The sequence below is a fragment of the Vespa velutina genome, chromosome 5 (assembly GCF_912470025.1).
Source record: "Vespa velutina chromosome 5, iVesVel2.1, whole genome shotgun sequence".
Classification (NCBI taxonomy): Eukaryota; Metazoa; Arthropoda; class Insecta; order Hymenoptera; family Vespidae; genus Vespa; species Vespa velutina.
In genome coordinates this window covers 5,863,067-5,875,397 of record NC_062192.1, presented here as the reverse complement: position 1 = coordinate 5,875,397, position 12,331 = coordinate 5,863,067, and the positions used below count along the sequence as shown (strand labels likewise).

Here is a 12,331-nt window from a genome sequence, read left to right as displayed (position 1 = left end):
TACTGAATGGCGAATTTTTTATCGATTTATCTCCCATATCGACAATGAATATTCATCGTATGAATTTTTGAAGAAACATTCAATGAAAATGCAAAGTAATGCCGCAGTCAGATTGAATCAAATAGAAAAACAGAATTATTAACAAAGATGTCCTTTACTTTTCATCGATTGATATTCTCATTTCAAACGATATTACGTAGGTTTGCTTTCAAAATGAAAGAAAATAAAAAAGGGAAGAAAAAAAAAGAGAGAAAGATAAAGGTTTTTTTTCTCCCTATAGGATTCTATATCGAAGCATGTGAACACATACATATAACATGCACGCAAATGTTGTCCTGGCTGGTCGGTTTACTCGGTTTCCGTTCAAAGTACAGTTACTCTGGGTTTTTGTGGATTCGCCCAAAGTCGACGAAGGGCGCGCAAGTACACGAGAAGAGAATGTGGTGAGCGGGTAGGTAGTAGTGGTGATATTGATGATGGTGATGTTGTTGGTGGCGGTGTTGGTGGTGGTGATGATGATGGTGGTGGTGGTCGTCGGTGGTTGCTGGTGCAAGCAGAGTAGGACGGGCCGGAAAGGCCGCCTCGCACACGCATGCACGTAAAACCGACTGAAGTTGCATCCTATTGTTTATGTGTGTATGAGTGTGTCGTTGCTCGATTATACGTATATTGGTAGATTTTCCTGGGGAAAATGAAGGCGTGGAAGCAAACGAACGAGCGAGGAAGAGAAATAGAAAGAGGGTAATGCGTGAGAGACGTAACGAGGGAGGAGAAAGAGAGAGAAAGAGAAAGAGAAAGAGAGAGAGAGAAAGATGATGCGAGCGTGTCTTGCGCAACTAGTTCGACGCAGACAGTTCGTCTATATACTTGGTTCAACGACCACCGCCCTGGTCTTGTCCAACCCTAAAGTACCGGGAGCTCCGTTCGGGAGACAGGGAGAGAGAAAGAGTAGGAAGGGGAGAGAGAGAGAAAGAGAGAGAAAGAGAGAGAGAGTGAGAGAGAGAAAGAGAAAGGGGGGAGGTTGGGAAAGAGAGAGAGAGAGAGAGAGAGAGACAGAGAGAGGGTAGAAGGGCGTCGGTGGGTTCGCCAGGTTGAGGAGAGGGTTGGTACGGATCTAGGGAGGAGATGCCGGGTGGGGGTGAGAGAGAGGGAAAACAGCCAGGCGAGGTCTCAAGTCCGTCGGCCCACGGGCCAGTTCCGTCTCGAGCCCAGGGGTAGAAGAGCTACTGGTCGCTTGTCTGCTCCCTTCTTTCGCTATAGTTTCATTTCTTTCCGTTTTAGTTCCTCTTCAGTTCCGATTGACTGACGTATACATATATATAGACATATATATACATATACATATATTACATACATAAGAAAAAAAAAAGAAAGAAGAGCATATGGATATATAAAAGATATATATGTACACGTGGGGACGTATATACGTATATGTACGTTTGTAACACACGCGCGCGCGCATCACACATTTTGGAAAAACGTATAATGTTGTACGCCGGTTGAAGAAGAAGCAAAAAAATAATAATAAAAAGAACGGGGTAAAAAAGAGCGCGTGAATGTACTACCATTGATTTTTTTCTTAATTTACGTGGTTGAATTTACGGGTACGATTTCGGTAACATCGTGACAGTTCGTTGTCGTTGTCGTCGTCTCGTATCGTTGTTAATATATGCGGACACACCCCCGCGCGCAACTGCGTATTCTTACAAGTCCTGTACGTTGTAAAGGTGTACCGTCTCACGTAGTACCTGCGTCTTCTATCCATCCAATGCTCCTACATTGATTGCAGATCACTTGAGTTTTAGGAACATAATTGTCACAAACAGGTATGTATCGATAAATGCATTGTCTTCGTCTAGTGTCTTGCGTTGTGTTTGTTATCCTATCCGGTTTTGATGTCTATGTTACATGTCTTACTGATCATACATTCTACGTCTTTGATTCAAGATTAGTTTGATTAACGAATTGATTTTTTCTAAGAGATTTTCCAAGTTAAAGAGATCATACATCTTTTTCTAGATATTTAAAAACTATATTTTGCATGATTTATTTTAGATCAAATTTAATTAGCAACTTGTTAAAACGTGATCATGATTTATTATCAAATACCTCAGTACAATGTAAGTTTGTAATCTATAATTTTTTTTTTAATCATATGTATGATATGGATATCAAAATGGTATTAAAGGTATTATTATGTTAAGGAAAGACAGCAGATAAGATGGGAATATCGTTGTAACGTGCGATACGTTGAAGCGAGTCGACGAGAAAACGAAATTTGATTTCTTTTCATATTTTTATCACCGGAGCATAAAACGACCGCGATGACGATTAGTCTTGTTCTTACTCATGGCCAGTTCCAAACCGCCTCTTGTCAGCTGATTGAAATCGATAATGGTAAGCCTCGGCTCGGTGGGTCGTCTTGTCGGAGCTTGCACCCTGTCGAGCGGTGCCCCGGGGCTCCGGAACCTGTAGCTCTGGTACCTGCACTCGTCGACGCCCGTCGTTCCACTTCCACTTCCTATTCCAATTCCGCTTTCGGTTCCAGTTCCAATCGCAATTTCAGCCCGGCTCATACGCGTGCCACTCATCGATCGGTAACAAGCGCTCGGGAGCGGCTCTGTGTCCTCCCGGAAATAACTGAAAGTCAAACCCCCACAATTTTAATAATGACGAAGATAATGGTGATCCGAAACGACGAAGGAACGACATTCTGATCGATCGATCTCATTTTCCCGTTCTCCTCCTTCACTTGGACATGATTTACGTACTCGTGAATGCTTGCTAGATGCAAAGGAGCTGGTGTTCTGGCCATTCTAGAACGTGGCTGCCTTGATACATGATGGCTCTGACGAGATCGTCGATTACGCTTATCCGATGGTTGATTTGGAAGTCCACACGGTATCAAACCGGTTAACTTGTAATATTCCAGAAATACTCGTGCGAGATTTCGACCGAGTCTGTAATCTATTATTATAATCGATAATTAAGGACGAATATTTGTATTTCTCATTGTTTCTTACTCTTTATTCTATTATCTATTCAAAGTCAAGGACAGAGTCATTCGTTTGTGTTACATCAAAAGGATACAACTCTCTTCTGTATATGGTAAAATACCCGGTGTTCCCTTCTTATAATAGCCATACATTGATACTTGTACGGTATAGCAATTGACGTGTTCTTTTAGAATGGAACATAGATATCGACGTGCTGTTCCAGCTTTGTGAGGATCTTGATTATACATCGTGTTTCCTAGATCGTAGTCCTCCGTGTGTTGAGCGAGCAACTTTGGTAGAACAATGTGTCTCTCGTACCTAAGAGGCTGGCAGCCGTGGAGTTAGATTATGATACGCAAAAGTGAGGATCGTACACAAAAAAATTTCATAATTTACTTTCACACTATCTATGCTCGTTTGAAGAATGATTAGAGTTACCTATATACGTCTTCGTACGTGTTCCCGTAAACAAAGACTCCCGTTGCGTTTGTATGTGCATGTAGATCTAAAACGCAATCTAATGGCGTATGCGTGTTCTTATCTAAAGATTCTAACATAGATTTGGTTGCCGATAGTGTTGGGTGGATCCATTCTGATATACGATTCCAATTTCGATTCAAATCCATGCCCATCAAAGTAGATCTGTCATAATATTAGTATATGTTCATATGCATTTGAAAATAAATTTTACTGTTAAGATGATACGCTGATATAATTACCTGTAATTACCGAAGAAAACTCCATCGGGATTGATCATTGGCACAATTTTAAATATCACGTAATGCCTGAGCACCTGAGCGATCGGATGAGTGCTGACTAAAAAATCCATGAGTCCTTGACAAACAAACGAGGACGGTGATTCGCCTGGATGAATTCTCGCAAGAATCACGACTACTTTCCTTGCTAATTCCTTATCATCATCCGTATCGGATTTTATGGTGATTAGTTCGACCTTCCTCTTTTGAATCGATGTAGCTAAAGTTTCTCTGTGAACATAAGCTATTCTGGTGCTGAGATTATTCAAATGTCCGAGGTACCGATTGTAAGAATACGGATAAGTTAAAGCGAATTGGTAGACCTCGTCTTCTCGATCGAAAGCGAATGCAAAACTAAGCACGTAGTGATTCTGATGTTGCGGTGATTTATAATAAAAAAGCTGAAAAAATAAATTTTACAAAGGCACGTTAAATGACATTAAATTCTTAGAAAAAAATGCAAGCGTAAATCGTACCTGATCCCGTGGTATCCTTTGCCATTTTGGTCTTCCGTTGCTCTTAACTAATGGCGCCATACCAATTCGAAAGAGATTCATGCTCCTCGATATGTTCACTATGTTGAATATAACACGCTGATTGGATCTTACGTTGTCAACGGTGAAGTTAAACCACAAGCGAAGCCGTGGGCTGCAGGTATCCGGTCTTATGAAGAGATCGTACTCGAACTCTGAAACGAGATCCACTCGGCCCAAGTTACCGGTTTCGAATGAGGCATCGAAACAGATGTGTCCCTTCTTTGCTTTTCCACTGTGACCGGGTGGACGTATTACAAGTTTATTTACGTTTCCCAAACCACCTTCGGCATCACTGTCCTCGCTCTCTGAAACCAATTTTATTTTTAACTTATTGTATCGATGTTACGATATATTTCCCTCGATTTACGATTATCGTTACGAAATGATCTAAATCATATATAATAGAAACTCTTTGAAACATATTGCTGTTGCTTTTTGTTTTGTTTTCCTAACGATGAAAGATCACACGTAATTCAAGTTGTCGTCTAACCGGCTCTTTGATAAAGACTGGTGTGCTCTAAAGGGTCGCGTCCTTCCCCGTGAAAGGCCATTAGCCGCGCGAATAAGCTCTGTTAAGGTTATCCAGCTGGTAGCAGACACAGCGAGAGACTGAACGTTTCGAGCAACTCGAAAAGCATGCTAGGTGTTACCCGCCTACCTACCAATCTACGTGATAACAAGAAACACCGATCTCAGTTTGGATTTCAAGCTAAACGGCTGATCCTCACGTTGCCTCTCGTGTTCGTGCTTATACCAAAAAAAGAATCTGGTAAGTTCGTGATTTCGCGTGGGTGATTCCAGTCAGGGCGGATCATTCCGTCATGGATTCTCGCGTGGCTGCCAAGCGTCAACCGATCTCCTTTCTCGTTCGAGACCTCTCGACGGGGCTATCTTGTTTCTTGGTGAGAAGGTTAAAGTAAAAGTCGTTCCAAGTCACGTGATTTACGACGATCCTAATCATAGCGATAGAAAGGCGAAGAAGCTATTGAATGGAGAGACGATGGAGTATGTGAGAAATACATGTTTTCGTGACTCGAAGTTATTTCTTTGTTTAAAACGTTTTCACGTTTTAAGAGGATTCTTGTGTAGGAACGATTTAAATACACCCAGTTATAGTTTTATATCGTATAATCGAGTCATCAGGTTCAAAGAACCATAGATTATTGAAATTCAATCGTAAACTTTTAATATTAGGAATGCACTTAACATTAATAATTTCTTCGAAATGGAAATAAAAATTTTCATATCAATCTTTAAGTCTGGCTTTATTTTATTTTATAAAAAAAAAATTGAAATGAAAATTCTATTTCTATTTAGAAAAGAATCTATCATTAGAATATAGACACAGGAATCGCCAATCTATTTCTATCGAATAATAGGAGACGTAAATGTTACGGTCGATGACGATAGTGTTTGAGGTCAGTGTCTGTAATCTTGACGGAGGAAATAGGAAGAGCTAAGGGTAGTTCGTTGGGTTATAGCATTCTTGCGTCAAGACCTCGCGATACAATTGTCAATAATTCACGAAGAAAGCTAAAAAGGTACGATAACATCTACGTATTTGATATAATGTTATGTGGCTGGACGGTGACTTCGTCTTCGTAGAAATCAAGCGATACTTCCCGATAAGTATTTTTAAATTTTCAAAGAATTTAGATCAATTCACAAAACTGTATGGCATTTGATATAGGATCGCGTGTATTATACTAATTTTAAACTTTCTATCTTGATTATTTACAAAAGATTGTTTATATCTTAAATGAAGCTATTCTGGATGTCAGGTTTTATCATTAACGATCTAAAATTATTTTAGCAATACAAAACTCGAGGTTTAGACCTCGAAGATTTGATAGAACAATTTCGTCGGCAATATTTGCGTGGATATTTCATCACTATGTATGCACGAGCGAAAGTAGTTGCCAAATGTCAGGGTGCAATGGGTGGAGCACGTGACCGTATCAACCGATGATCCTCCTCGCGTGACCCTCTCGACGGCTTCACACTCTCTCCCTCTTTCTCTTCAATTCGATCGATCTCTTCTAGCTAAGAATTCCATCTGAGATCCTTCCTTCCTTCCTTCCTTCCTTATTTTCATCGAACAGGAGAAGAATAGACAGGCGAAGGAGTACGTGTTATGGTGCCCGTCACGAAACATGCGATTGAAGCTCGAATTTTCATAATCTCGGAAAAGTGACGATGGCGTGCGTACGTACCAGTTTCTTCACCATTGGACATTTTGGCAGTTGTTGTCGAGAGTCTCCTATACCGAACTGGACTACGCGAGCAAACAGACTTGGCGACACTATGTCCACCCAGGATCAACGATGGTTTCCTTGGTTCTGTTAAATCGATACATGAACCTCTATGCTATCCGTTATCTAGATTATTTCCTTTTGTAAATCATCTGCGTGTCCCTTAAAATGTAGTTATAGATAAATAGGGTACGAACTTATTACCTTCCTCACTTTCATCTGACTCTAGTAAAAATAATATGTAAAGTAATGGACGAAGTTTTGATCAGTATGTCGTTGCTAGCCCATTCGATCGTATCACCTTTAATGACTCTTTTCTGATAAATCTCGTAGATCGAGTTACGAAGATTAAATATACAGATTAAGTATACACGTGTAAAGACTTGAACATATGTCTTCTCTTTGGATTAGTTGTCCTAAAGCTATTCTATTACTCGAACCCTTTTGAATATTTATAATGGACTTTTGATCCTTTTGACAAATTATTTCATTCCTATCTAGAATCTATATTTTAATATAGAAATTATTATTAAATTTTTTTTTTTTTAAATATTCTATTACAACCCTATTATTGTTGAAGCTCGTTTAAAATAATGAATTAAAGATTTTCGATTTAACAAATTAATACGATATTTTTGTCGAACGTGGAAGAATTATTTGAGAATCACTGATACAATTTACAGATTACCGTCTGCGTCTTTTGCAGATGCGCGAGATAATCTTCGAAGAAAGCGCGTGAAGTTTCGTCCATCGTATTTGCGTAGAAAGAAAGAGAGTGAGAGAGAGAGAGAGAGAGAGAGCGAGAGAGAGAGAGCGAGAGAGAAAGAGAGAGAGAAAGAAAGAGGAGAGGGGAAGTGGGAGAGGGAGAAGAAGGAGTGAAAAAGCTCGAGAGTAAAGCGATGTTGAACATTATGCGCATGCGTATAGTCTGAAGCAACCCTTAGAGTAGGGAGACTTCAGCGCAAACGGGTGAAATACATGATATAGGGTGAAGGAAGGGAAAACAGAGAGAAAGAAAGAAAGAGAGAGAGAGAAAGAGAGAGAGAGAGAGAGAGAGAGAGAGAGAGAGAGAGAGAGAGAGAGAGAGAGGCTGCGTAGGTGTAGAAACACAGAGCCCAGAGCTCTGAGGTAGCATGACATTTTTCTGGACTAGCTGTGTCGTTGGTAGTTCCTGGTTGGCTGTCGACTGCCCTCTTCCCCTGAGCTTTGCCTGGGATTCCCTGGTGAATGCTTCTCTCCTCCTCCCATTCCTCTCCCGCCTCCTCACTCCCACCTCTCTCTCTCTCTCTCTCTCTTTCTCTCTTCGCCAATTCGAAATATCCATGTGTTGGTACGTTTCGTTTCACACACGCGAGAGTGAATGACTGGTAGAACGCGGGAGATCGATATTCGAAACCCCTCTGCTGTCTGATACTTCCCCTCCTGGCGGAGTCGGCGAGTCCAGTGGCGTAGGAAGAAGGGAACGAGGGCTCGTGAGCGGGTGCAACCAACTCGATGTAACATTGAATCCGAACGAAAGTATCAGAACAAAGAGTAAATTGTGACCATCATAAATTGAACGTTACTTGAGAACGTACTGTTATGATTTATGTGTTGCGTTAGAATATAGAGGTTGATTTTTCAATGTATCCAATCGTGAATTCAATTTCGAATGAAGATTTTTTTTTATATATTAATCTTTTAGCACAGTTGTTCTTTCATCGGGCTTCTCGAGTAGTTATAAGAAAATCGATTAATCTGGATTTGAATTTATTTTCTGGTCAATGCCCTCATTTTAAGATAGGACATCCGATTAGGCCGTTAAAAACAGGAAAAGACATAGAAATTTGGGCGGACCGTAACGACCGGGAAATGATTTTACGAGGGCGCAGGGAACACCCTGCCAAAGGTTCTGCCAATTTTCACTTCGACGTCTGCGCAGACAAGTCTTCGATACTGCGCTCTCCTACTTTTCCTCCTCCTGTTACTACTACTACCAGCTTTCAAGCGCCTCGACGCTCCGAGGTACTTGCAAGCCCTAGTTTCCCCCAAAGCAGACTTCCACCCTACCACGAATCCGTCTGCGCATGCGAATCATCCTCTCCCGTTATTCTTTTTCTCTTTTCTTTTCTATTTCTTTTTTCTTTTTTTTCTTTTCTTTTTCTTTTCTTTTCTTTTCTTTTTTTTTTTTTTTTTTTAATTCAACGAAAGCTCTCCTTTTCGCGGTTCCTCCCTTTCGAAAGAGGATCGAATAGATTTGATGGATGCTGCCACGACTATCATTTAATTTCTGAATCGAATCGAGCTCGAATTCCTTGATCTTCTTCGAAAATAACAATGCAAAGTGGTATTGATAATAGATTAAAATCAGCCGAATCGAAAAATAGTAATACTCCAATTCACGTTCGTTTACTTCGGTCAGTACACTATAATAAATTCATGAAGCACCGATTCGTAAATAAATCACGATCGACGAAAGGGGGTTGAGTAAGGGGCAAGGAGGAACAATAGAAAGGAGATCGCGAACGATGGAATGCTAGAAACCGTACGTCACCCTCCTCGTTTTACGATTCACCCCACAAGAGTCGTCATCGAGGGTGAAGTCTCCTCCCGTTACTCTATACCAGTCAGGTTTGCCAACTCGTGAAATTGAAAACTCGGCTAACCCGAGCTCGACTCTTTTCTCTTCTCCTTCTTCCTGGTCTCGAACGCCTGCGCGCTATCGTTCTCACCTAGCGTCTTCTTTTTTATCCTTTCCTCTGTATGCCATACCCCAGCGTGTATATATATGCAACATATATACAACACAAATACGCGCGTACACCCCTTCTCTTAAAGTTCCACCCCTCTTTCGTTCAGGGTCGTGGGGGTGGTAGTTGGTGGTGGAGGTGGTGGTGATGCTGGCGGTGTCCGGAGGGTGCAGCCGGTACCATCAGAGCCTGGCCTCCTCAGTTTAGTTACCGCACCACATAAAGGCATTGCGTTGTAGACACCGTTATAACCCGCAACATTCTTAATCTTTGATTCTACATATTCCTCATTTTTTGGCCCTTTGATTCGATGTATAACATATAATTGTGTGTATATATATATATATATATATATGTATGTATAAATAGCATATATATATATGTGTATATACATATATATATATATACATTCGTACACGTTGAAAATACATAAAACATCGTCGTCGTCGTCGTCGTCGTCGTCGTTATCGTCGTCGTCGTCGTCGTCGTCGTCGTTGTCGTCGTCGTCCTCATCGTCGTCCTCATCGTCCTCACAGTTTAAGGAAAACACAAACGAAAGAAACAAAGAAAGAAAAGTATTGTATCGTTGTTCAACTACGTACGGAGGAGAGGGAGATCGTGTTCGCGATCGAAACGGAGAAAGAGAGAGCGAGACAGAAAGAAAGAGAGAGAGAGAGAGAAAGAGAGAGAGAGAGAGAGAGAGAGAGAGAGAGAGAGAGAAAGAGAGAGATCTGTTAACTTCTAAAGGAAAGAAATCGAAATATTGCTCAAGCGCATGTGTGTATCTTCGTGAGTTTTACTTCCACGTGCCCACGGTGTTCATCTCGAATCCGTAGATTTTATGATTCCATTTATTATTTCCGATCATCACCCTGCACCTTTCTCTCCCATTTCCTCGGCTTCCATCTCGCTCCCCTTCTCTCTCCGTTTCTCCGGAAGTCGGCTCTCAGCTTCCGATCATTGACCTCCCTTCATCGCATCATCGCCGATCTCAAGGTGAAAGAAGGACAGAGATAGAGAGATAGAGATAAATATATCTGATCTTTCTCTCTCGTACTCGTAAAGACTATCCTTGCATTCTTCGTCCGGAAGATTCTTCTTCGATCACGTGAAGATAACAAGAGGATATATCACGGGAGGAGGAGAAATTGTGGGGAGGAGGAAAGGAGGGGGCGAGAAAATTATTGTGTCGGAAATTTAAGAGAGAAAGAGGACCGATCGGCGGGGACGAACGTGTTTAATCGTTTTTCTTCTTTCTTTATCTTTTTTTTCTCTCTTCTCCTTCGTTGGCGCCCAGTGAAAAGAAGAAGAAGAAAAACAAAGTTATTGTTAAAAGTAATTCAATTTAAAAATTCAATTTAAAATAGAAAAAAAAAAAAAAAAGAAAAAAAGAGTAAGCGAGAAAGAGGGATTCCTTAGAGTCACGTCGTACGTATTTCGCGAGAAGTCGTTGAAAAGATTTTCCGATATTCTTTTTTTTTTTTAAATTCGTTTAAGAAAAAGTAGAAAGAGAGAGAGAGAAAAAATCCGAGTCACGCGAACACACCCATCCATCGTGATAATATACGTATCACCGTCGTCCTCGTCGTTGTCCTCGTCAAGTCGTCGTCAGGTCGTCGTCTTCGTCGTCGTCGTCGTCGTCGTCGTCGTCGTCAGGCCGTCGTCGTCGTCGTCATCGTCGTCGTCGCCGGTAAAAGAAACGTCTAAAAACCCGGTCGTCGTTCCGTTCTGCGCCCAGATATCGGCATCCTCCAACCACTGATTTTCATCGTTAACCGGTATGTTCGTTTCTTTCTTTACTTTCGTTGTTTATTATTATTATGTGCTTCTTATTATTAACCTTAAACCCGAATTATTATTATTATTATCGTTGATTCCTCTTATCTCGTTATATTATTGTTGTTGTTATTATTATTGTCATTACATTATTATGATTACATACACCATTGATTATGTATTATCAAACGTTCTGCCGTTTTCTTCGGTACCGGCAGAAACGTGCGTTCCATCCACCATATTGTATTCTATATGATCGTCTCTCCTCGATCGCCGATCCGCTGATCCGGCGGCTTCAATTCGTCTTCCTATTTTCCGTTTCTTTAATTATATATTATTTATGATAATTGGTGATTTAAGAGATATATTTTTTGTTCTTTGTCATTGTTTAAATCGAAGTTGAAATATCGATGGAAAACGTTCATCTCGTAACATGTTTCAACGATATCGTGCCGTAGACATCGAGGAGGAAGATCAGCGTACGTCGATCAGAGGGGAGAGATTTAGCCCGTGAGGTGTCGCTCGCCGCGGTGCAACTTTGTATCCCGGAGAAGTTAGGGCGTGGCACCCTGAAAGCGCGAGCACACACGAGAATGCGATTCAGACCGACGCCATCATCTCTCTTTTCCAATCCAAGAACGCCATGCGAAGCATCAAACCACGTATAAAGCCATGATTTTTCTTCTTATACTTCGAGAAAAAAAAAATGAAATTAACTCGTACGAACGAGCCTAACATCGGTCATTCTCATAAATCCAGAATGAGATAGAAAGAAGAAAAATGTGGAGGAGGAGGAGGAGAATTAAAAAGGGAATATGAAAAAGTAATACGAAATGATCAAAATAATACGAAACGAAAGAAATAGATAAATAGAGAGAGAGAGAGAGAGAGAGAGAGAGAGAGAAAGGGAAAGAGAGAGAGAGAGACAGAGAGAGAAAAAGAAAGAGAGAAAGAAAGAGAAAGAAAGAGAGAGAATAAAAAAGAAAGTGGTAAACACAATATGGAGAGCGTCCAGAGCGTGCGCAAGGGTACATCCGGATCCACGATGGACCGTGTCCTCGATCAACCGGCACCGTGGCTCCTTCTCGAGGACAAGCAGGAAGTCTCGAGAGGGACACTTCCGGCCGTGACGGCCCTGATCAAAATGGTGCGTGAGAGATGAAAGTGTAAGCGGAAAGTAGTTCGCTTTTATAAACTACCCTCTTCCTTCTTGCCCCTACTTCGTATCTTGCGATTAGCCGTTGAGGAAGATTTCGTTGACAGTGAGATTTGAGACAAAAAAAGAAA

General features: G+C 41.1%; 2 protein-coding genes across 6 annotated transcripts in view; one reads left to right on the top strand and one right to left on the bottom strand.

Moving 5' to 3' along the window:
• The first annotated feature begins 1,188 nt into the window (after nt 1–1,188).
• LOC124949389 (ELAV-like protein 2) overlaps nt 1,189–12,331 on the top strand; it is a 34,157-nt gene continuing 23,014 nt past the window's right edge. Inside the window, exon 1 of one of the 4 annotated variants that reach the window (XM_047494390.1) lies at nt 1,189–1,826. The gene's annotated coding sequence lies outside the window, so the exon portion shown is untranslated. Of the gene's footprint in view, nt 1,827–9,707; nt 11,047–11,922; nt 12,211–12,331 lie in introns of those variants that run through there. The other 3 variants (XM_047494388.1, XM_047494391.1, XM_047494389.1) reach the window with 3 other exon arrangements.
• On the bottom strand, nt 2,093–6,969 carry LOC124949385 (cytosolic carboxypeptidase 6). 2 transcript variants are annotated; one of them, XM_047494379.1, is made up of 7 exons: nt 6,501–6,969; nt 4,228–4,592; nt 3,716–4,152; nt 3,435–3,638; nt 3,091–3,314; nt 2,772–2,967; nt 2,093–2,640 (listed from the first exon to the last, which is right to left on the bottom strand). In XM_047494379.1, exons 1-7 carry the CDS (start codon nt 6,520–6,522, stop codon nt 2,301–2,303), a joined length of 1,788 nt encoding a protein of 595 aa, XP_047350335.1. In that variant the 5' UTR covers nt 6,523–6,969; the 3' UTR covers nt 2,093–2,300. The 2 variants fall into 2 exon arrangements, with proteins under 2 accessions (XP_047350335.1, XP_047350334.1); XM_047494378.1 differs by lacking the exon at nt 6,501–6,969 and adding an exon at nt 4,778–5,863.

What these genes read in the sequence shown, in the direction of transcription:
- LOC124949385 (XM_047494378.1), bottom strand. Translation starts at nt 4,838, where the DNA reads ATGGCCTTTCACGGGGAAGGACGCGACCCTTTAGAGCACACCAGTCTT. An exon ending in CAGTCTTTATCAAAGAGCCG is followed by an intron (nt 4,593 to 4,777) that starts GTTAGACGACAA and finishes AATTGGTTTCAG; the next exon opens with AGAGCGAGGACAGTGATGCC. An exon ending in ACGTACGAAGACGTATATAG is followed by an intron (nt 3,315 to 3,434) that starts GTAACTCTAATC and finishes CCAGCCTCTTAG; the next exon opens with GTACGAGAGACACATTGTTC.